The sequence below is a fragment of the Crocodylus siamensis genome, chromosome 1 (genome assembly GCF_052110815.1).
Source record: "Crocodylus siamensis isolate JL-2025a chromosome 1, ASM5211081v1, whole genome shotgun sequence".
Taxonomy (NCBI): Eukaryota; Metazoa; Chordata; order Crocodylia; family Crocodylidae; genus Crocodylus; species Crocodylus siamensis.
Window position 1 is genome coordinate 203,840,112 of NC_143395.1, and position 24,765 is coordinate 203,864,876.

A 24,765-nucleotide genomic window follows, 5' to 3' on the forward strand; every position below is an offset into this window, starting at 1 on the left:
AGGGAAGAAAGACACACACACATCTTGCATCACCTGAACACGTACAAGCAGACAAATTAACACATGGCACCACAGTGGGTATTTACTGGCACCAGTGGCAGGGGAATGCTACTGTGAGTAATGTAATGTGTAATGCTACTGTGAGTAATGTGAGGGTAATGTGAGCCCATACTCACAGTGATGATGATGCAAGCCTTATTATAAACATGTACAAAACTTACAGGGTAAATTTGCTCCCAAGTAATAATTTCTCACATAAGGTGAACACTGGGCCATGTTTCAGAGCTGACCCTCACATTCCCTCAGAGCAAGACACAACATGGGGACTAAATGCTGGCTTTGAGGCTGACCAAGTTGCAGATCAGATGCTGGCTCTGTGCTCGCTTCTCTGTTCTCGGAGGTACCCGTGTCCTTGGTAACTTCTTGTTTACAACAGTGAGAGCTGCTGGCTGCTGTCCCTTTTGTGCTGTTTATATCACACTCTTTCCCATATGGCTCCCTGGACTGCTGGGCAGCTTTGCCTATGCCTGCACTTTCTCTGGCTTATGCTTGGGCTTTCCTACTGTTTCCTGAGGAAAGGAAGATACAAGCTTCCAGTCTAGGAGAAATGTATTTTACTTGTACTCAATGTTTTGTATTTTGGGGACTACAAATCCTCTATAATCTAAGGTTTCTTCAAAAAACCCTTTTGTGTGTAATTGCTCCATGAGTAAAAATATGCTGGTGAACTGCTGCAGGATCAATACAGTTTGTCTTCCATAATTTTGCCATTTGGCCAGGCTTGTATCTATAAGATAGTGAGCTCAGTGATAAAAACAATGGTTAAAAAACGTAAGTTCTTTCCCAAGTCTCGTACAGACTTTCTGTGTGAAGACGAGTGAATCATGCAGGCCGAGATTTTCAAATGTGTCACCTTATCTTGGTTGTCTGAATTACTTGTGTGCTTAACTTGAGACGTCTATACTGCCTCATTTTAAATCGGGATATTTGTACAGCAGACTTTTGCCATCAAGGTGTGAAGAGGTGTGATTCCACACTGACAGAGCTGTGATGCCGGAAGTACCTCATTTAAGTAGTGTCAAAACTGCACTTTTATGGGTAGTTTCTTTCACAAGGGGTGGGAGGGGTTTAAAGATGTTGGTGTAAAACATGTCTTTGTAGTGTTGCTGTATACACAAAGAATGGTTTGCTAGTCTAATAAAGTGATGGAGTACTCCAATGTGGACATAATAAAAAAATACTCAGCATCTGCAGCTCTCTGATTTAAATTGGATTTGTGGAGTACCCTATGTGTTCAAAATAACAGATGCAGGCAGAGGTAATATCAAAGAAGAACCTCTGTGCAAATACAAGGTCTGCTTGGAAGGATGCAGGAGGGCTGTGGACTAGGAAGGAGGAGTCCTTGTAAAACAAAGAGCAGTAGCAGAGCGAGACTTCTGCACAGTGCATGGAGTCTTTCCTTTGATATCGAGCCCAGCCTGCATCTGCTGCATCTTCAGACCTGACAAAGGCCCTTCCATGCTGCACTGCTTGCCCAGCAGCTCAGTGGGTCTTGTAGAAGCTCTCACAGAAAAGCCTCTCCTGTTCGCATGTCATGGACGGTCCTGGCTATGCCGCTGCAACGCTACTTCAAAAATAAATCAGCCAGTTTACGAGATTTAAAAAGATCAGGGTTGGGATCTTCTCGGTAACCTTCTCTGAGGCACCGGGTGGTTCCTTATTTTCAAGCCTTTCTAGCGGCAAAACAGGGAAAGAAAAAGAGGTTGTAATGTAACCGAAGGTGGAAGCAGGCCTCCAGACACACCCCAGCCAAGGGGATGGGAGCCTCCGAAAATCCTGTGGTCTGCACTCGGGAGCAGGGCTCGCATCACGGGGGAGCTGCTTGGGAGCCCCCTTAACTGAAGAGAGCCCCCCTGTAAGTTTTGAAAACCATAACCTGGGGGGTCTCCGATTTACTAGGGCACTGTGATGGGCAGCCCCATGCTTTTTGCCGACCCCCCAAGAGTCAGTCCCATTTCCCATTCCACCCCGCTGGGGGGGCTCCAGATCACCCACCCCCTTGGAGCGCCCCCCCACCCAGCAGGGCTGTTCAAGCCCCCTCCCTGCAGGGTAGCGAGGGGCGGGGCCGCGTGACGCCTCAGCTCCCTCCCCTCCTGGCCAATGGCGGGGCCGGCCGCGCCCGACAGGCTTGCCGTTAGACCAATGGCGAGGCCGGCAGCGCCCCGCTGGGCCAATGGCGGGGGGAGGAGGCGTGTCCCGCCGCGGGGTGGGCGAGTGGAGAGTAGCGCAGCTCAGGAGCCGCATCCCGGTCCCGAGCTGCGTGGCTCGGCCCGGCCATTGTGCTGCGCCAGGGCAGGGGCGCGCGCCCACCCGCCGCCATGTCGTCGCCGTCGTCCGGGGAGCAGTACGAGGAGGAGGAGGACGGCGCGTACGAGAGCCAGGCCAAGCGGCTGAAGCCCAGCGCCGCCGCTGAGGAGGGCGAGATCGAGTACTGCGGTGCCGAGGAGGGCGACGGCCGGCGGGACAAGGGCCCTGCGCCCCGCGGGGGAGGCTTCGCGGCCGGGGTGAGAAGCGCAGCGGCGAGGGCCGCCAGTCGCCGCCGTGTGGTGCCGGGCGCTGGCGCTGCCTCGTGCCTGCCCGCCCCGGGGAGCTCCCGTTTCCGGCGTGGCTGGGTCCCTGCTCCCCGCTCCCTGCTGCGGGGCGGGAGGCGAAGCCGTGCGGGCCGCCCAGGGTGTTGGCAAGGGGCCATCTCCGCTGCTGGTGTCTCTCTGCTGCCTATCGCCAGAGTCTCCTAATAGGGGGTGGGGGTAGAAAGAGAAGGTGTGAAAAGTCGGATTTGATGTTTCAGGTGCCTCTGTGGGTTTGTTTCTGCTGGAAACGAGCGTTTTGCATGGTGGCTGCCCTCCTTGGTAGTGTGGAAGAGGCTCCTTGGTGAAGGGTGAGCTTTGTGATGGGGAGGAGAGCCTCTGAAGTGATCCAGAGCGGGGGGCCCCAGGCTGCTCCTGGCAGCACCATGGGAAGTAGTCTGCAGTCAGCGCTACTGGAAGGTTGATACTGGTGCAGGGTGTTGTATGAGAGGGTACGGGCTGGGAGCAGTCCAGCAGTCAGGACATCTTGGGAGTTGCCAAACCAGAGCAAAAGTTTTCAAAACGACCTGCAGGGTAGGTTGTGACAGGGTCAGTGCCTCTTGAGGGCTGCAGTGTATTTGGGCAGAGTGCTTTGCTAGTTGAGCTGAGTGGCCCTTTCTGTTTGAAAGGTTATTTTAAAGCTGGCAGGCCAGACCTGCTTTAAAAGAGGAGGGGTATTGCTGCTGGAGAGCAGGCGATGGCCATTAGGAAAAGCAGCAGGAGGGTAGGTAGGAGCCTAAGGAAATAACTCTTGCATCCAATATCAGTAAAAGGGATTTAAATCACTTGTGTATGACCCAGAGTGAAAGAAAGGTAAAATTACAATGTTTTTACTCCATTTATATAACTGCAAGAACAGCTGGAACAGTTACCGTTGAACAGCTGATAGACCGGTCCTTCCATAAGACGAGTCCTTTTCATCCAGAGCCTGTCTTTGTGCTCTAAAATATGTCTTTAGATCATGAGTTGCCAGTTGGTGGCACCCATGACACAAGAATCCCGTGTGCGAGACACATTGGGGAAGGGGCAGGCAGCACATCAGTGGATGGCACAGGGGACACAGGACACAGAGCAGAAAGTAGAGCTGCAGGTTGGGCAGGAGAAAGGGGGTTGGGGTAGTATGCAGAAGGGTACAGAGCTAATTTGTGGTACAGTTGCCAAAAAGGTTGGCTCCCAGGGTGCTCAACATCCATCCAACTTCCAGGGCTTCCTACAGGTTTGGAGCAGTGTCACCTCTCCCCTGCTGTCAAATCTCCAGGCCCATGGGGAGCTCTGTACCCTGGATTGATCGGACACCTAGTCCTAGTGTGCAGGGCCAGGTGAGGGGTCCCATGGCCCAATCTGGGTGTGGAGGGCTGGGAGGGGGTGACTCTGGGTCCCTGAGCCTTAATCCCAGTGCGGAAGGGGTGGTTAGCTCTGATCTCCTGGGACCCAGTCCCAGGGGGTGGCGGGGGGAGGAGTCCTGGGTCCCCTGGATCCAATCCTAGTGTGTGGGAGCAGTGCTAAGCCCTCAGGACCCAATTTTGTAGAACAAGGCCCACTGACATTTGGTGGGCAATATTGAATAAGTTTGTTGATCTTGGGAATGGGACGTGCTAAAGCTTGTGAGCCACAGAGATTGAAATCGTGTTAGACGTACACCTTGCTGGGGTTGTATGACCCCAGTACTTTTTCCTGCCAAGGCAGGGGGTTGGACTTGATGATCTGCTCAGGTCCCTTCTGACCCTACAAACTATGAAATGCCTGTTTCCAGCAAGACTGGGGAAGGGGATTTCCAGGCAGCCTCTTGTCAGTTTCCAGCATGGCTCAACAGCAAGGGGATGCACTGTGGTCATTGAAACCGAGGTACCCCCTGTGCTCAGTGAAAGTATGCTTACACTTAAAAGACTTTGCTGGTCAAACTACATAAGCAAAACCACCAAAGTTCTATTGGCTACCCAGTTTCTCAAGTGGAATTAAACTATCAACAGTGATGTCTACATTAGGATTTTTGCCAGGATGGGTATGTCAGGGGTTTGGGTTGTTTTTTAAAATGATCTTGCTATGCTGAGGACACTCTTCAGTGTAGGTGGAGCCTAAGTTCAGACTGTACCCTGGGCTGAAATCCGAGAATGAACGGCACCACCCAGAGTTACTAGGAATAACAGCCACAAATTGTTAGAGAGAATTTCAGGTTGGACATCAGGAGACATTATTTTACAGTTGGGAGCCCATTCCAGAGCCTGGCAGCCCTAAGTGAAGTGGTAATCTCTCTTACATTGGGGGTCTTCAAGAGGAGGCTGGACAGCCATTCAGCTGGGGTGATATGACCAACGTGCCCATTCCTGCCTGGAGCAGAGGGTCAGACCTGATGATCTGTTTAGGTCCCTTCTGACCCTAAGCACTACGAAACTGTGTGTGTGTGGGAGGGGGGAGGTCGGGATTGGGGGCTGTTTAGAAATGGGACCAGACTGGGGAAGAGACATAACATCTATAGAGGCAGTGAACTCAGTCTGCCATATTCTCCACTTGCTTGTGTGCATGCTGGCATCTAGGGAGGGGCTGCCCCTCAGAGGAAAGCTGTTTACTTTCCCTGTCCCCATGTGTGAGAGCTGGGATCATTAGGATTCTGCCCCTCTGGGCATAGTGGGCTGACTGATCCATTCTCCCATTCCTCTCCAAGATGTATGAGTATTGTTTTGGGAGATGAGTTGCTTTATGCCTCTCAGCCTCCAGCACTGCAGGTAGATGTATAGGGACTATTTCACATCTGGGGTAGGGATTTTGCATCTTTGCTCTCCTGCTTTCTCCTGCCTTGAACTAGTACCAGGAATTCTCAAGGCTTTTGACCTTCCCATCCCTCCAGGCTTTCCAGAGCCATGGAATGGCAAGGATTAGGGTGGAGCTACTGCGTGCATGCATAGTAAGAGGAGGTGTTTCAAAGTACTGAGTTTGATGAGAGAGCTTGGAGCCATGAGCATTGTGGAGAGAATGCTGGTAGAGTTTAGGGGTGCCCCGATGTATCAGTTGGCTAAAAGATGGGCACCAATAAAAGGAGAAATGACATTAGTGGCTTTTTTTGGTCATTGTAGCCGATTAATTGCCTGGTGAGCAGTCAGGTCCCCGCACCCCACCACTGGCCTGAGCCCACAGCAGACTACAGGTCCTAACAAGCAGTGGGATGGTGAGGGGGGGTCTTGGGGAGCGGTCACAGGGCATCGTGCTCAGCAACAAAGGGACCCTTACCGGCTCCTGTTGTTGCTGCTTCTGTGGCAGTGCTGTGCGCATAGAAGAGACTTGCTGTGGAGATGTTGGGCTGCATGCAGGTGGGGTAGGGCACTGCGTGGGGAACATTTTGCTTCATCAGGCACTAGGTGCTTTTGCAAAAGTGGCTTCTCCCCAGTGGTTGCAGGAGCTTGGGTGTGTGGGGCCCGCCAGTGCTGAGGCAGTTCTGTGTTCTGGGGCTCCAAATGTGCCCGGTGCCATTGTCCATGCAAGGGTCCACCCTGCCCATCCAGGATGGCAGTGTGGGTGGAGCGGGGCTGCGGGTAGGAGCCATGGGAAAGGGGGTGATGTGAATGGGAATTAGCCAGTCACCATCTTCCTCATGGAGGGCCAGAGCAGACGGGGTGAGTGTGTGTTTATAAATGCAAAACAAACAAACAGAAAGGTTTGTGTATGTCAGTGCTTTAAAATGCCTTGCACTAAATATTATTATTGGATCAGTATCGGCTGATATAATTGGTTAATCATTGGCTATTGGTATTGGCCAAGTAAACCTATTGGTGCACGGCTAGTAGAGTTGGACTAGTTTGGGATATATGAAACTTAGAGTAGTGAGGGGGATCATTTGAACAGTGCAGGGAAGATTAGTATGGAAAAGGGAGGTGTCAACTCTGTGTGGGAAATGCTGGCTTCAGTTCTGTCCCCTGTAACCCATTGCCATAAATCAATGATAAGTACACTTATGCTACATATTACCGTAGGGCCCAAGCACAGCACAGTTCTCAACATTTATTCTCAACCACCTATGTGAGGTAGGGAAGTGCTATTGTTTCTCTTTTTCCAGAGAGGTAACTGAGAACTTCTCTCAAGTCGCAGAGAAAATTTATTTAGTCCTTCTATCTTTAAATTGTCTGCCATGTCTGAATTGCTAGGTCATTCTTCCTTTTGTGTTCATCATGTCTGGCCTCCCTTCAAAAAAAGAAGAAAAGGTGTCATCACCTGACAGACACTATGATAGCCTATGCAGCTTTTCCCAACTCTTCCACCTGGGGGTTCAGTGCTGATATCTGTCTCTATTTGCATTGGATGGTTGGGATAGGAGAGCCAGGAGAACCAGAGGAAAGGGCATGAGATGATGCCAACAGAGGTAGTGAAGGAACTAACATGCAGCTGGTGCATTCTGTGGCTGCAGTATTTGTTGCCAAGGAGACAAGGGAGGGAGAGGGTTGGGAAACTACAGGTTTTCTTTCCTTTTTTTATTCTTCCGTTTTAAAAAGCAACAAAATAATGACGTCCCAAAATGTTAACATGGAGTTATTGTTGCCATATAGCCTTCCAGAATGTAGAGCCTGGCTAAATTTTAAAACTCCTGAAAACCAGGAAATAAATAAAGTATGCTCCACCCTTGCAGTACTATCTTAACTGTGTTCTCTCTGGTTAGTGTGGTACTGGCATGCTGGAACATACAAACATCTCCCTTTCAAGATGCTAGAGAACAGGAGCTAAGTACATGTTCTGCAGTTGCAGGAGACATGAGTTCTTGGTCCCTGATTAGGTGGTGTGATGGTATAAATAGGAAGAAGCCTTAACACCTTATTGTTAAGGCAATCTCAGGTTTGGATCGGTGAAATAAACCATGTAAATGGTTCTCTCAACAGCTTCTCCAAACCTGATAAATTGGCCTTGCTTAGAGAGAAGTCTTGATCTGCTGATTTAGCCCTCAGTATGTTCTGGAAACCATGGTGGAGTGTGTTATCAAACTGCGAGAAATCTCCATGATAAGATGACACACTTGTGCACCATGGTAGCTGACCTAAAAAACTGCTTAGACGTGCAGTGCAGAAGATCAAGTTTCTCATGCCCCTCTCTTTGTATCATATTGACACCTCTGCCAAACTGCTTCAGTTGATCCCCTCACTATTTAGTACAGCTGTGTGTAACAGTGTGGAGTGTGCAGATGAATTTTGGAATTCAGATCTGCAGAGTAGAATATGAATAATGCCACCTTTTCTTCTAACTCTGTGTCCACTCACGGCATTTCTCATACTGGTATATTTCCGGTAGTTCTAATCGGGAGCAAAAAGCAGAGTTAAGTTTGTGGTGAGGATGGTGGTTACGTGCATTTTTATCTCTCTTTATTTCAGCCTCTCCCTCCCCTGCAAGTTTTAGGTATATTCTGTCATTCTGGAAAACCATAAAGCAATTCTAATTCTGCAGGGGGGGGGGCACACTTAATAAAAATGAAGCTATCAGGTTTTTTACTAATTTTGCTCTGCTAGCCAGATAAATGGAGTACACTGCTGTCCTTTGTTTGGTTCATCACTTTGGGACTGAAAAAAGGGGTATGCAGTTACCTGAACACAGTGGAAACAATAATGCAGCCTGTTCCCGTCATTAGTGTACAAACTTCTTTGCACCTGACTTACAGGCATTCATACTTTATTTCTCAGGGCCTCTTATGCCCCTAATAGCCTTGAATTTGGCAGGAGCTGATCAGTTCAGGGCCTACCTTCAGTCCCTTTTGCAAATTAAGCAGTTGATGACATACAGTCACATGGCAAAATACTGGTCTCAAAGAATTCCTCCTATTCAGGTAACTGTTAGGCAGAACATATTTATTATAGGCAAGAAATTGGGACTCGTGTTAATCAGTTAAATGAATTATGTGTTTACTCCATATATGTGTACAGTGGCTAAACTGTATTTAAGAGGGAAATAAAAAGAAAAACTGTAATGAGCAGGGAAGAAAACCTAATGTATATGAAGTAGAGTTTTCTGTGGGGGGAATAGGCTGTAGCGCAAAATAGAAAAGGCTGAGAGAATTATACAAGAGAGAAGAGGGGGAAAATGGTGAAAGTGACTGCCTGAAAAGCTAATAAAACTAAGTGAGAATACCCCAAGGGAAAATGTGGAGAGGTGGGGAAAGATATGCTTGTGTGAAAACAGTTGGAAGTTGTGGAATGAGATAAATGAAATAGCTAATTTTAAAAGATTTCTGGAAAAGCAGAATAAAATTTATTTCACTGTCTCGTGTGGAAAGAGAAAAGGGAAGCAAGAAAACAGGAAGGACTAGTGAGACATCTAAAGTGTTTAAAATGATATGTTGGTGAAGAATCAGCAGCTGCTTCAGTGAGGATGCTCCTCTTAAAATCTAGATCTGTAAAATGACTCCTTTGTGTCAAGTGCTGGGTTACGTCACCACTTCCCTTCGTGCTTCATTTCTTTGTAGAAATGCTCTCAGCTTCAATGTTATGGTTGGTTTTTATTTTAGTAGCCATTTTTGAAGGCAAACCTATCATGTCCTCATGTTATTGAATGGCTTCAGGCAGATAGCCAAAGCTGGAAGAAAAGGAGCCTGTGCTTTAAATATCTATTAGCATAGTTGATCTATTACCAGCCAATTATTTTTCGGGGAATTCAAAGCTAAATGACTTGACGCTTTATTCAGAAGCAAATGTAGCTTAATTTTTAAAAATTTAAATAATAAATTAGCCCGTTCTCCTGGATTTGGTGATGGGTAAAGCTGTCACATAGGTCTGAGTGGAATTGCTGGTATTGGTATTGGAAATGGTGGCATTTGTAGAGGGCTATACTTTCATAAAAAGGAAATACTGATGATGGTTACAATCTGTATGTAAACCAGTATGGCTTCTCCCCATCTCCCAGTTTCCCCTGCCCCCTCTCCCCCCCAAAAGAGAATCAGTCTGTGCAAGCTGTCAGTAGCCGTATTTGTATTTTCCTTAGCTACAGTAGTTATTGGTGTTATCAGTAGGTGAAAATAAGGCTTGGTCAGAATCCTAAATTCTGTGTATTTGATCAGATGAGGGAGAAAACAGCAGCTCATTTCTGAATAACTGCTCTGACCTCTAGCTGTACATATGCTGATTTCTGAAAGTGGTGACTGTTTTTTAAGGTGGTCCATTTTGTTTCTTGTGCTGATACTGCTTTCTAGGGGAGATCAAGGATGATTAGAGTCAGGCCTGTCACTATAACTTAACAGCTGCAAAACTTGCTGAGCTATAATCCAAGTCCATTGTCCTTGGATATTGTGTAGCTGCTTTAGTGTATTTTCACTTCTTGAAACATTGCACATTGAATTTCCTGTCAGTTTTGTCGCTTTCCAATCTCTCTGGTTCTATATCCCTATCATTGTATCTAGTTAGAAACTTGTTAAAGCAGTACAGCCCCCAAATGTGGAGATGATTAGGTTGGTATAGTCTAGGCATATAGAACATAATTATAGTGGCAATTTATAAACCTGGCAGGGTACTGTGCTGCTTTTTCCTTTTTACCCCTTCATGTTTTCCCAAAGAACTTCTGCTACTGCTGCTATTCTTCAGGTACTATAACCACTATGGTGTTCTGTTCTGCAGGTCCCTCTCTCTCAGTATTTTTCAAACTTCTAATACCTGGGGTGCACTTTTTTCCTGGATTAAAATTGATGCCACACTGCTCTTACATGTGAAAAGAGGAGTGGAGAGGGAAGAATGGCAGCAGTGGTGTGAGTGTAGTTTGCAAGTGTCTGGTCCCAGTGCAGCTCCCCAGCAACTGGAAGGTTCATGGTGCTGCAGCCAGGGAGTGGTGGCTTGGGGGAAGTGGCAGCAACGCAGGCATGGCCTCATTGACAGAGGCTGTATCGGGCTAACTGAGGCAGTAGCCAAGTGAGAGGGTTCCCTGCTTTCTGTGACTGGCTGGACCTGGAAAAGGAGGGAAGGGGGTGATCTGCACCTACCTGCTCAGCAGAAGGGCATGGTGTGTGTGAAGAGAAGGGTGCAGCAGAACATGTCTCTGGGCACCCAGGTGTGCAATGCAGCCACATCCCTGTGGTGCAGGCAGGGCATAGAGGCTGCAGTTTGCAAATATCTGTTCCTGGTATCACTGTTTGCATTTCTTTCAACCCTTTACTCTCCAGCTGTGGCACGTGCAGGTTCCAGCCTCTGGAGAGCTGATCTGGAATCAGACATCTATAAACTGCAGTTGCTGCACTCTGTCTGCACCTCAGGGCCATAGCCATTTTACAGTGCTGCATCTTGCTGTGTGCAGTGCCATAGCAAGCGGGGTCAAATGGGGCGACCGCCTCAGGCACCGAAGTGAAGGGGCACCAACAGGTGCTGCCCAGCTGGGGTGGGGCATGGAACAGATCCACGAGCGGTTCATTTGGGGGGCTGTGGGGGTGGAGGGAGGGCAGCTCCCACTGCTGCATGCACTCCCAGGGAAGCATGGCAGGGCGGAGGTGCCCCCTGGATCTGTGCATGGGGTGAGGCTGGGCTGCTGCTATAGGCTTTGCCCTGGGCGCCAAACTTCCTTGTCACGGTACTGTCTGTGTGCACTTTTTTCCTCAATTTTAAATAAGAAGGAGAAAGGAGGAAAGAAAAGTATAATCTTCCACAGCACACTAATCTGTCATGGCACACCGTTTGGGAATTGCTGCTGTAACACATGCACACGTCTCTTGAAAATTTGTCATTAGACATTTGGCATTACAACCCAAACAGACTTAAAATCAGTGTATGAATAGCTTTGGCATTCTCCTTTACTTATTTCCTGTGTCTCCAGTTTATGAAACAATAATTGAGAAAAAGGGAAAGGATTATTAATGATTGCTAAACTGTGACCATACCTGGCCTATATATGCTACAATTAGTTTTCTTTGTTTCTAACCAACCTCAGGGATTTCGAAGCTCTTCAGAAAGTAATTTGAACTATTTATAATTCGTCTTGATCTCTACTTTGGTTAACCCTTTGTGGAAGACTGTAGAGTCATTAAGGTCCAGTTCTCAAAATATATGCTCAGTGCTAACGGTTACCTAAAGTGGTTTAGGAAGGAAGTTTCATTTGTAGACATTTTTTTTCTTATTGAGCTTGTGGGGTTTCATGCACCTTTCTGTGGAGCAGAATAAGATATAAATGCTGGTAAATCAGCGGTCTGATTTGTTGCGGCAGTCTTCAAGTACCTGAAAGGGTGTTCGAAAGAGGGTGGAGCTAGGCGATTCTCAGTGGTGGCAGATGACAGAATGAGGAACAAGTTGCAGCAAGAGAAGTTTAGGTTAGATATTAGGAAGAATTTTCTCACTGGGAGGGTAGTAAAACACTGGAGCAGGTTGCCCAGAGAGATGGTGGAATCTCCATCCTTGGGGGTTTTCAAAACTTTGCTAGACAATGCTTTGGCTGGGATGATCTAGTTGGGGATGGTCCTGCTCTGAGCAGGGGATTGGACTAGATGACCTCCTGAGGTCCTTCCAACCCTAACTTTCTATGATTCTGATTGTCAAAGAAGTGTGGAAGCTTTCCAGTGGGGAAATGACAAGCAGGAAACTGGATTTACTCTCCGTGGCTGGATCAGAACTTTTCAACAGAAGAACATCCTGGGGTTCAGGAGACGAGGCCAAATTGCTAGGGTAGTGGAGGACCCAAATGGCTGACCATCGTGGTCAGGGGAGATAGCAAGCAAGTAGCAAGGAAGCATGAGCAAAGGATGTGGAGTAGAATTGGTGAAAGGGGAAGGGAAAAAAGCGTGTTTCATTGTGATTCATTCTCCCAAAGAGCTTGACTTAATTTTTTCTGTTCTCCTTGAGAGGAAACAATTCGGAAATATAACTTTAATTCATAAGACTCTAACAATTCAGTTATTACAAAATCCTGCCTGCTCTCTGGCCATGCTTTTGTCTTGGACATGGAGGCAGTGTAATTTCTGTGATTCAGATCACTTGAAAAGAATTTAAAAAGGTCTTTGGGGGGGTCTCGTAATGGGAAGTGTGTGGTCCTAATATTGATAGATTCATGTAGATACATCAGTGATCGTTTAAATTAAAAGAACAGTTAATGAAAACTTCAGTTAAGCTGTAAATAAAACAGAAGTACCTATTGTCTTAGCATCAGGAAAAAATATATTATATGGCAATATAATGGACTTTTAGTTCATAACAGTTACTTTGGGTTAAGTTGCTATTTTAGGTGCTTTGTTTCACCTTTGAAAGGATTATCTGTAGAGAGGAACAGAGTAAGATGTAAAAAAAAAAAGCACTGTGTGTGTTGCTCAGTTCTTTCCACAACCTTTAACATCAGCAGCTCAAAGTGTAAAATTTCTGTCGAATTTTATCACTATATCCCCAAGTAGACCTCAAATACTTATTTAATTTAGGAAATACTTTGTCTCAAGCAAATGATAGGTGATGTTCTCCAGTGACCATGTGCTTTGAAAAACTAGTTGTTTTAGAACTAATTATGCTGGTACCTATAATGTAAAACTAAGATTTCAAATAAATGCTTAATGTTTCATTTTCAACTAAGCTGTCTTAAAGTTTGTAAATCAGTGATGCAAAAGGAAGAACTGTGTAGATTTAAAAAGGAATTATAAATCTTGCTTTCCCAAGGAATTTGTAGAACATAACTGGTGCATACCTACGTATAAGTATGTAAGCCACTATAAACCCATGTGTTTTTTAAACTTGTCAGTTTCTGTGGATTTAGGGGCTAAAAGTTGATGGGAAAGAGAGAGGGGACTATCTCTAATTAAATATTGAAAAGACAGTTCTAGAAGCCAATTAAAAGCTCTTGTATATTTAATCACTTGACTCTGAAGTGTCTTCAAAGTAAAAGTTAAGATGCCTGCTATATTGCAGGAAGATCATGTCTTATTTGTATAGCTGTATTTCAACAAAACTAGCCTAGGTAAAATTGCATTGGTTAACTTTATGGTGCATTGCTCTACAGTGTAGAAAGCGCTGATCACAACAACTGTTCGTGTGACAATATATTTAATGCTTCCTTTTAATGTAGTTTTTTTGGCTCTTCCATTGTTTGCTTTTTCTTAAACTTACTTTCATCCTGTCTTCAGGCGGATTCACTAATGACTCATCCTAATCCTCTTCCATTCTGTGTCCCAAACAAAAAAATTGGCTTAAATATACTGAAATGATAATTGAAAAAACTAGATACTATACCTGTATCTGAATATATTTCACCCCTGGTTGGGAGATTTGAATCTTTGTATCCCCACTCCTCCCCTTTTATTATTAACGCAGGAACCCAGGCTTGGAAACTAAACTCTTGGTTGGCCAACTGTTTTTACCATGTTTGCTTTAAGCAAAAATTCAGCAAGTTAAAGTATGACTTGACCAGGTATGAGTAGTATTGTGACTGATTAACTATAGCTATGTTTCTAGTTGCACATTCAACTCAAAATGTCTTCTTACTTTTGGTAGGATGCAGGCGGAAGTCATCACAAAGTTTCTGTTTCTCCTGTTGTCCATGTCCGAGGACTCTGTGAATCAGTTGTGGAAGCAGACCTTGTGGAGGCTCTTGAAAAATTTGGAACCATATGGTGTGTTGAATTTAGTAAAATGTTGTTGTGGTGGTTCAAGGAAAACTGGGAGTGTTTGTGTAAAGTCCCATTGAGAACAAAACTAATTAATTTTAGACATCTTTAAATCTCAGTAAGATCAATAACTTAATATGGTATGCCAAAACAAGTGGGGTAGCATCTTGAACAGAAAACAGACTAATCAGACTTCAAATTAAATTTCATTTCTGTACTCTGAGCTCCTACTTAGTGTTTTACCATGAAGTTTTCAATAGCACAACTATTCCTGGAATTAACTTCACTGTAACTGAATTTAAAAACTATAACATGGCATTAAGGTTGTTAAAATGAATGCATCTAGATTTGGAATATGCCAAAGTAAAGGCTGTCCCCCGTGGCTGCCCACTCCCACCTCCCCTTACCTGTTCCTGACTCTGTCATGGGTCACCCTCCATCGTCCCACATGCCTGTCCTTCTGCACCTCCCTGCTGTTTACTTTCTTCTGTGGGAGCTCTGCCCTGGCTCTGGGGAAGTCTTGGCCCCAGCCTGGCCAGGCCAGAAGCAGCGAGAGCAGTTTGAGGCCTGGCTGGATTAGTGCTGGAAGAACCGGAACTGGAACTGAAAGTTCGGGGGGAAGAGGTGGGGATGGCAGGCTATGTGGCTTCCTCTGGACTCCCTCCAAGCCACACATTGCGGGTCACCTCCATGCTCTACAACCCCACTGCATGGTCTCCCCCATGTGCCCCCTGTCACACAAACCACTCCAGCCTGAGGCAAGCAGTGGCTCAGCTCCAGCTTCAGCCCTGGGCCCTAATGGAAAAAAAGCAAGGCATCTTGGATTTGAGTAAATACAATATAACTCTGTTCCAGTATAACAGTAGACTCCAATGTCGAGTTATTCCAGGAAAAAACAGCAGTAAAAATATATTGGTTTAACTTGTACTAGTATAGGTGTCATGTGTCCACTTTTATCTTAGGCTAGCCATCTGCTTGTCTTGGCTGAATAAATATGGTATTTTTTCCATAATCAAAAAGAGAGTGAAATCTGTGAGCTGGCATTATCCAATGGTACTTTGAGTTTAAAAAGGTTGAAAAACACTGATAAAGTATGTCAGGTAGCTAGAATGTTGGCTTTTCTTTTTACCTCTAGCATAAAGCTACCCTTCCTCTGTAATGTGTTTTTGGCATGATGTCTTATTGACAGCTTGATCTTTTTGTAATTTCCATTTGAATATGGTTTACTTGGGTGCAATAAAAATGTTTTAAATTTGAATTGGAAGTAAAATTTTTGGTTTGCTATTGTTGTAACATGTTAGTAAATTTCTATTACATAGTTATGAACATTGCAAACTTCTAATTTATATTTTATATTCTGAAAAACATGTTGCTTATATAAAGTACTGATAAATGATTTAACTCTGTACAAACTACATTGTACTAGATTTAGGGAATAAGGAAATAAATGGTTACTTATTTAGACTCCCTTACGCTTTTACCCAGGGAATTTTGTAGCAAATTAGCTTGTCATTTATGACTGCTAAGTGATAGATATTGTGAAAACTTTTGTGGTGTTTTTCTAGCTATGTCATGATGATGCCATTTAAACGCCAGGCTCTGGTGGAGTTTGAAAATGTAGAAAGTGCCAAGAAGTGCGTCACTTTTGCAGCAGATGAACCTGTGTATATAGCTGGACAGCAAGCCTTTTTCAACTATTCTACAAGCAAAAGGATTACTCGGCCAGGAAATACTGATGATCCATCAGGTGGAAACAAAGTTCTCCTGTTATCAATTCAAAATCCTCTCTACCCAATTACAGTGGTAAGTTTCTTTTTCTTTAAAGTTCAAAACGTTTGCTCATTTTTCAGATGTACCCTTTTCTTGTTGCAACTAATGTTAATCTGCGCTGGGAAGTGTAGGTACCTACTTCTTAACATGCAAGTAGTTTGGCTATTTTCTGTGTGAAAGCAGCAAACTCAGGTTAAGCATACATGACAAGAGGAACTGATATGGAATAGCAAAATGAGTACTGTAAGAGCTTCAGTGAAATTATTTTAAGAATGTTGATATGGAGCCGGGTTACTGAGACACTGTGACTTAAGGCTTATACTGGGTTTATATAAAGGTTGTGGGAAGAGCAAAGAGGCAAAAGGATGCCTTCCCAGGCTAGAATTTCTAAATAAATATTAGAAGGATACTGGGAGGTTATCTGTTAGCTTCTAAGATCCACATACAACCTGCCTTGTTTGTCAGGCTGGGAACTAGAAATCAAAAGAAGATAAAAATATAAGTATAAAGAAAGGACAGTGCATGTCATTGAGCAGTCTTGAGACTGCTTATACACATTCAAGTAATCTGGGAAACTTCTCTCAGTTTTATTCTTCTTGTAGAAGAATACTCAGAGCTGTGTGTACAGACATTCAAATGCTTAGTCCCTGAAGAATGGAGAGCTGGCAAATGCTGATACTGTACAGCCTGTGAACACATCTCGGCATGTTCTGTAGGATTCCTTAGTCTGCCTGGCAACAGATGGCTGCAGTGCATAGGGTAGCCCTGGTTGGCTGACCCAGGCTGCATATGGTCAGCCTGTGTTTCCCTACTCCACAATATAGGGATTGTGAAGGGTGCACATTATGCTCCCTGTTAGAGCAGCAGAGTTCAGCCAGTGACACAGTGTCTCCCTTGGCAGTTAGGTGGAGTGCTAGAGGGCTGTTCTCTTTTTAGAGAAGCCACAGTATGTACAGACTCTCCTGGGAGTGACTTAACCATGGTTGTTGCCAGGTTGGGAGAAAAGGACTGAACATCTATACACTTGTGACTTTCTCTTGGGAGAGCAGCGACTGTCCCAGGAGAAACTGTAGATTGTGCCAAAATAATCTAAAGGAACGGAGCTTTTCCAAATTGAGAGAGTGGTAAACTTTAAGTGGGTGGGGAAGAACCAGTATTACGTTTAGGCTGGTTTATTGCTTGTTATGCTCTCTCTCAAATGATTTTGGTTTAAGTATAGAAGTCAGTCAGAAAGTAATGCCTCTTATGCCTTTCTTAGTGAAACGTTGACAAATAAATTAACTTGAATAGAAAATGAGTACTACATCACTGAATACACATCTGTATTTCACAATGCTTTCCTTCTGTTGATGGCCTCTTTCCACTGGTGAACAAGACAACATATTCCAATATTTAAAATTCCTTGTCGCACAGTTCCTGTTGCACAGGTTCTATCACTTTACTGTAATCTCAAAAATGTTTCTCTCATAGTCCATTCTTCATCCTCTGGGCTGTAGGGAGGATGGGGCAGCACAGTCCATCTAAATGATGATCTCATCATTTCTAGTGCACAAGCTGGCGTGTGGGTTAGCGATGTCATGCAGAAGCAACAGCTCAGACCTGTCCTCATCTCAATTTTTTCAGGGTCTTGAACTTGTCCTCTATTTATTGTTCCCTTATGCAAGAAGTCAACAGGAGTGCCCATCCTGTCCATGGCTGGTTTAGGAGATGAAAACTAGGAGGCATTACTTTCTGAATGACCCTTGCAAATGATACTTTGCTTTAAGGAAGCTTTTGGTCACAAATTAGCACCCCATGCGAGCTATAGGAGCTGATGGTGGTTTTCAGCCCATGGTCAGTGAGAGTTAGGAGTACATGTTTCCATGCCAAGATTCATAGAAATTCGGGCTGGAAGGGACCCCAGAGGATCATTGAGTCCAGCCCCCTGCCCCAGGGGCAGGAAATCAGCAGGGATCATAAGATCCCAGCAAGATAAGCATCCAAATGTGTCTTGAAGGTGTTCAAAGTGGGTGCTTGAACCACCTCCGGTGGCAGTCTATTCCAAACCTTGGGGACTCAGACAGTAAAGAAGTTTTCTTATGTCCAGCCTGAATTGGTCGCACCAGAGTTTGTGACCGTTCGATTTCTGTCATCCCTTGGGGCGCTCTGGTGAATAGATGTTCCCCCAGATCCTGATGCACACCCCTGATAAACTTATACGTGGCCACCAGATCACCCCTGACCCTGCTCTTTTCTAAGCTAAAGAGTCCCATGACGCTCAGCCTCTCATTATAAGGTCTGTTTTCCTGACCCCTGATGGAGGGGATGGCCTGAGAACTCGAGTTCCTGTACTCAGAGGCATCAGAAAAATATTAGTAGCGCAGTTAACCAGAAACTGTGACTTTTTTCTTTGACTTCGGTAAATGTATCCAACCCTGACTGCACCCATTTTATGTATGGCTGGGTTGTGCATACCAAACTCTGGATGTCCTGAAAAAAACAAAAATCCAAATTACAGGCTTGACTAATGTGCGTTAGGTATTTGTAGTCTGTCATTATTAACTACCTTTTTTGTCAAAAAACTACCTGATACATTCTGGCATGCTTGTGTAACTTGCTGATGTCAAATGTGCAAGTTTGCGGCACTACTTCAGCAATATTTTTTTCAGAGTACCTATTAGTATCTTATCAAGGCAGGTTCATATGAGCAGAAAACAGGCCAGTGGAACTCTCGCAACCACAGTAGAAGAAAAATCCTAAGCTACATGAGCCTATCGTATATATGTTATGCCAGGGGTCAGCATCATTTTTGGCCAGAGAGCCAAAAACACCCTAACCTCCACCCATACCTTGACTTGGTGTGTCAGAAGCAGGGGAGCTGCAAGTGACCCAATCCTCATTGCTGGCAGCTGCACGTGTGCCTTGTGGTGGACAGCAGGAGAGGGGCTGGGGTTGTGCTGCTTCAGCCCCATTCCCACCATGTGATGCAAGATGCATGTGCACCTGCTGCTGCCACAGAGCTGGTGCTGGGGCTCCAGATGCTAGTGCAGATATCTGCAGCCTGCTCACTGCCTGCTGCAGCTGCCCAGAGCCCTGGCCAGCTGTGGTAGGCAGCTGGGAGGCTGCAAACAGCTGGTTGGGGCTCTGCAGTCCTGGCACCAGCTGCATGGCTGTGGCGATGTGCGTGTACCTCCGGACGCATGACCAGGAAGGGGCCGGGTGCAGTGCAGTCCTGCCCCTGCCCCTGCCATCTGTCTTGAGGCACATGTGCAGCTGCTGTTGTCACAGAGCCGGTGTTGGGGTTGCAGAGGCCCATGCAGCTGTTTGCAGCCTTGTGATTGCAGCAGGCCAGGGTTCTGGGCAGTTGCTTCCTGCCACAGAGCCTGGGCTGCTTGCAGTCTCTTTGGCTGGCTGCTGCAAGCAGCCTGGGCTCTGTGGCTGGGAGTAGTGGCCCAGAGCCTGGGCCAGCTGTGGTGTGTTGAAGAAAATGTCCTTGTGTGCCATGCTCTTACGCATGCCAGGGGTTGCCAATCCCTGGGTTATGCAGTGCTTTTGAAGATTTTAGTAGCCAGGGTATTGAAATATTAAGGTGCTACATATTTCTGAAGCATTTTAGAAGTATTTTCTCAGCATTTTCTTAGTACTGTCTAAACTGAGGTGCTTGCGTTTCAAGCCCTGAGGGGTAGGCTGTAACTTATTGTGAAAAGCAGGTGATTTTTGCAATGAGAAGACTGTTTCATTGCAGCCGCTAATTATATTTTCTGTTTAGATTTTGGTTTGCTTCCGCTGCGTCTTAGCTTGTGTTGACCCAATTTAGTCTAGTGGAATCTTCATTGAATTTCTTGGGCTGATGGTTTTTATCTTTATTAATTATAGACACTTAAAATTTAGCCTTATTTATCTCCATCTGTCTGTGGCATATTCAGCTGCTTTAAAATAACTGTATTTGTACTATTTAATGCATAATATGATGATTCTGTTGTACATTTATGTTTTTGTAAGTGTAATGTAAGCCATCTGCTTTTATATTTTATACGGCTATATACAGGTTACCCTGTGCTAAAATTCACAGGTGTACATGTGGCACTGTGTACCATTCAAGTAAAAGCATGCTTAGTGGTACGTGCTCCAATATGCTTTAATAAAGTCACATAAATTTAGTCTAGTTCTTAAATAGGTGCATGGATGTGGAGTACAGAATTGAGAAACCTGGTTAGGTATATTTTCAGACTTATTTACCATATTTACCTCTAGGTTTGCTGTTTTGTGTATTGAAAGTATGTTGTTAAACCTAGCATTCCTCAAATGGCTTTTGAGATCATCTGATTGCAATCTACTCCATACCTTGTGTGTTGTTTGATTGTAGGAGGGTTTCTCTTGCAGCCCATGAGTGGTTTGACTTCTTAACTGCTGCTGTCAGTTTTATTGTAGGTGTAAAAGAAAGTAGTAGAAAATAGAGTTGGGTTTTAATTGCTATGGCTGTTTGCAGATGTTATAAAAAAAAAATGCACAAAAAAGCACTTTAAACTCTGTGCACTCTCGCGCCGAGACCAGCACATGCCCAGAAGAGGCATCTCATTAGTTGGACGTGACTCACCCAATGTCTGTATAGATTGGGTGTTTTAATGGGGCTTTTTTTGCAGTTTTTTCTAGTAGCTGATTGAGTCAGTTTTAGATAAAAGCTCCAAAAAGCCTTGCTGAAATGCGCTGATCTGTGCAGACACTGCGGAGCCAGGTCAAAGTAACACGTTGCTTCTTCTGGTAAAATGTGTTTTGGTTTTTTTGGCTTTCTTTTTGCTTGTATTTTTGGGGTGGCAGGGTTAAAATCTACAGGCAGCCTGTGTCAAACATTTGCTGTAAACTGAGCAAATATAACACAGATCACATCAGAATTATAATTTAAACCTGTTTTGGCTGTATTCATGATTTTACATGCATTTTCTCCAAGCAGTTGATTCTTACCTGAATGTTTAAAAAAAAAAAAATTGCAGCTGAAGTTTGGATTTGTGGGTAGCAGGAGTGGCAGCTTGTGCTAACAAAGCTTTGCAGAAGCTGATTGACATTTATTAGTAAATGTTTAGGAATGGGAATCCAAAAAAGATGACAAAGCCGGTAGGGAACAAGAGATCACCCGAGTGAGGGACTAACAATCGAGGGATGGGGGTGAGGAGGGGGACGCAACTAGGTTACAGGAGATGCAGTGTTAGCCAACTAAGCCCCGGGGTGGGGGATGGGGGGAAAGGGGAAGGCGAAGGAGGGGGTTCGCAACACTGAGAGAGAAAGGAGATAGATGCACACAAACCGGTTACAATGGTTCGCAATGGTGGAGGAAGTGGTTCTAAGGAAGTGTCTTAGTCCATGTAGAGTCTCATCGCTGGGGTCCTCTTTGGGTGGAGCGGGGTCATCCGTGGTTGAAGAATCCTCTCGGAAGTGAAGGTCTGTCTGGTGAAGAGGGGGGCTACATCCAAACCATTACAGTGATATCTAAACAACTTGTTCACTGGAATGTGCTGATCAGCAGGGATCATGGTTTTCTTTGATTTAAAAAAAAAAAAAGGCAAATTGTCATAAAAATCCCAGAATCTGTGGTTAAAATTAAATGCCCTCCAAGCTCCCCCACAGCTCTGCTGGTGTCCCTCACCCCCCCCCCAGTTGCCAGGGCTATGGGGACAGGGACCCAGGTCTGAAGCCCCCTTCACCCAACAGAAATCAGTGGCTGCTACAGCAGGAGCACAAGCTAGCTCTCCCCCCCCACTGCCTGCCTGCTGCAGGCTTGAGATGGGCCAGCTCCCAGTGGCAGTGTGCACTCCCGGGGGGTGGGGGGAATGACACACCGATGCCTCCCAGATCTGCAAACCTCCCCACTTCCTCAGCCCCCAGCCAGCTTGGGCACTCCAGCTGGGAGTGAGGAGGCTGCAAACCCCCTCCCAGCCAGAGTGCCCAGCCAGCTGCAAACCTCTCTGCTCCTCAGCCCCTAGCCAGCTTCCCCATCCCACGCCCCAGCCCTGCCTGCAACCCCTAAACCCCACTTATATCCAGCAAGAAGAGTAAGCCTGAAGCAGCTTCCGGTAAGTGTGAGCATCAGGCTCCACCCTTCTCCCTCTCCCTTTTCCTCAAGGCAGGGTTAAGGGTTTCCCCACCCCTTTTGCAGACGGCTCTTGTAGGCTGGAACTCAGAGGGTCTGAAGAGCTCTTTGCAAAAGGGGGAAATCTGCGGGTTTGTCTGATTAAAAATGAGAAATCCGTAGTTTTCTTGGTTTTTCTGTAGAAAACAGAAAACTCGGATCCCTGCTGATCAGTAAAGGAGGTTAAAATGACTAATGTTCCCAAAATCTTTTGCAAGACCTGTAACTGGACAAAGATCTGACTCCCTATTATGGCCGAATGCAAACTTTTCTTAATTAATTAAGAAAAACTTAAACTTGGTATATAGCCAATAAGCATTAAAGCAACATTTCTAATCTATTTAGGAATGTAGAAAATTTAAGGATTTCCTTTGTATATCAGTGCAGGCTTTGTTTGAGACAATCTGCTGCTTCTGATGAAGTAAAACTTCATATAATTTGAAGGAAATCTAAATTATAGTCAGAAAACACAAACAGCCATTGTTGTGAAAAGTCATAACTAACCAAGACAACTCAGTTTTAAGTAACAAAATTGAATGCTTCCTGTAGACTGCTTCTACCACTCTATAAAATAAATAAAAAACTTTTCAGAAGTTAAGAAAATTGTTGTTTAAGGACATTCTATGAAAGAACCTAAAATTACCTCTGGTTTGTTGTAACATGTTTCCTTACCTTTAGTTTGCAGTCATATTCTTCAGCAGAAGGTAGATCTGTTTAATTCTGACTAAGTAGAAGAAAGAGCGTATGATTACATTTCACTAGAATTCTCTGTAGCTGGGGGAAGTGGAAGTATATTTTGAAAAGTATTTGTGCAGGAATAGTCATCTATAGGACTCTTAGGTCTCTGACAGATACTATTTGAAGACCAAATGGGATCTGACCCGTGATTGTGGAATCACAGATCAGATTCCAATTGTCCCATATTGCTGGTACAGGGGGAGCCCTGGATTATGATCCTGTGCTCCCCCTGCACCAGCTAGTTACAAGCTGGGTGCCTGACTGTAGGCTGGTTCCAGGGATCCCTGGGGCCAGTTCAAGCCCCATTGTGGTCCCCAGAGCTAGCTGTTGATCAGTTGATGGATTGCCCCAGGGGTTGGATCCCAGGGCAGTCCCAGTCTGCCAATGATTAGCTGATCATGATTGTCCCAGTGCTAGAGCCTGGGAGCAGTCCTGATTAGCTGATTAATTTTTTTGGCAGGATTGGGACTGCCCTGAGGTTCTAGCTGGGGGAGGAGAAGAGGGGCTCCTGATCTGCTGTCAGCTGGCAGGAACTGTACTAGTAACCCCTCCCCCCCCCCCAACCAAATACTCCCCCCAACCACACATACACTATGCCCCCTACCCTCCCCCTACAATTTACAAACAACCCCTCCCCCAAAGTAGTGCTTCCTGGGCAAGGGGAGAGACATCCAGTGGCAAAAGTCAGGGGATAGGGAGTGGGACTTCTGGTCCCAGGATGGTAACCAGGGGTGAGGGAACCTGTCAAGAGTTGGGACTACCCTTGTGGTGCTTGACTCTTCACCCAAACTTGTTAAGCAGCCCTCTAGCTGCAATAATTGCCCATCCCTGATCTCAGTTAAGCAGCTTTGTGCCTGTTGGTAAATATTAGGTTACTTTCTTTCACCTGCCAGTGATTTAACTTTTTTAAAAAAGGGCCTTAGATCTGGACCAACATGTCTAAGAACAGATCGTTTTGATAAATGAAAGAAGAGATTTTTTCCCTCCTTCCTTTTCCTGGTCCCTTGGTGATGTTTCACCCATGTGTATGACCATATGTATGAGTTTTGATACTTAAAGTGAGCAAAATAAAGAACTACTTCATTACAAGTATATCCTTAATGCAATGTAGCCATGTGTTATGGTGTCTTGAGGGTTCTTCATGTACATTTTAGAGCAGGGGTGGGCAAAATGCGGCCTGCCAGGCCATTCTCTCCAGCCTCTGGGGCCCCTAAAAAATTTAGAAAATTAATATTAATCTGCCCTGGGCTGCCTGTCATGTGGCCCTTGATGGCTTGCTGAAACTCAGTAGGTGGCTCTCTGTCCAAAATAATTGCCTGCCCCTGTTTTAGAGGGATTGCCTGGATTGCAACTTTGAAAATGGTGCTTTCATAAATTATGATTTCAGCTTTGAATTTCATGCACTACAAAAACACTTTCTTGCTATATCTGTATTCATTGAAGGGACAGGAGAACCACCTGTAATGACTTTGTTTTTGATGCATATATTAAGATTTCTTCTTTATGTTCTAGCGGAGCCACGTTCTCAGGTGAAGTCTGTTCGGTTTCAGTTCATAAACTCATTGGTTGGGTAATTTAACTCCGCTGAAGGGATTTGCTTACATTAGGAATTATCTGTTTTCTGTGAAGAGGTTTGATAGTTAATTATGATACAGTTACTTAAGGGTAATTCCTAACCTCCGGATGAACATTCAACATCAGTGAATGTTCTGAGTGAGGAAAAAAAAAATCTTATTTGAATTTTAAATTTTGACACCATGAAATTTAATCTGAAGATAGTGTATTTACATTTCAACACTCTCTCTCTCTTTCTCTCTCTCTCTCTCTCTCTTTTTTTAAATAGGATGTCTTATATACAGTGTGCAACCCTGTTGGGAAAGTGCAACGTATTGTTATATTCAAGAGAAATGGAATACAAGCAATGGTTGAATATCCTTTTATTAATACTTTGCATGTACTCTGCTACAGATGTCATTTAAATACGAGAATATTTAGGAAGGTTTCAG

The 24,765-nt window shown here is 45.0% G+C and overlaps 1 protein-coding gene across 1 annotated transcript in view; it reads left to right on the top strand.

The window, feature by feature from the left end:
* Window positions 1-2,269: 2,269 nt before the first annotated feature.
* HNRNPLL (heterogeneous nuclear ribonucleoprotein L like) overlaps window positions 2,270-24,765 on the top strand; it is a 46,134-nt gene continuing 23,638 nt past the window's right edge. The window contains exons 1-4 of the mRNA XM_090052954.1: window positions 2,270-2,564; window positions 14,036-14,154; window positions 15,714-15,951; window positions 24,603-24,688. Of these exons, the coding sequence (XP_089909080.1) occupies window positions 2,379-2,564; window positions 14,036-14,154; window positions 15,714-15,951; window positions 24,603-24,688 (629 nt within the window). The 5' untranslated portion in view covers window positions 2,270-2,378. The remainder of the gene's footprint in view (window positions 2,565-14,035; window positions 14,155-15,713; window positions 15,952-24,602; window positions 24,689-24,765) is intronic.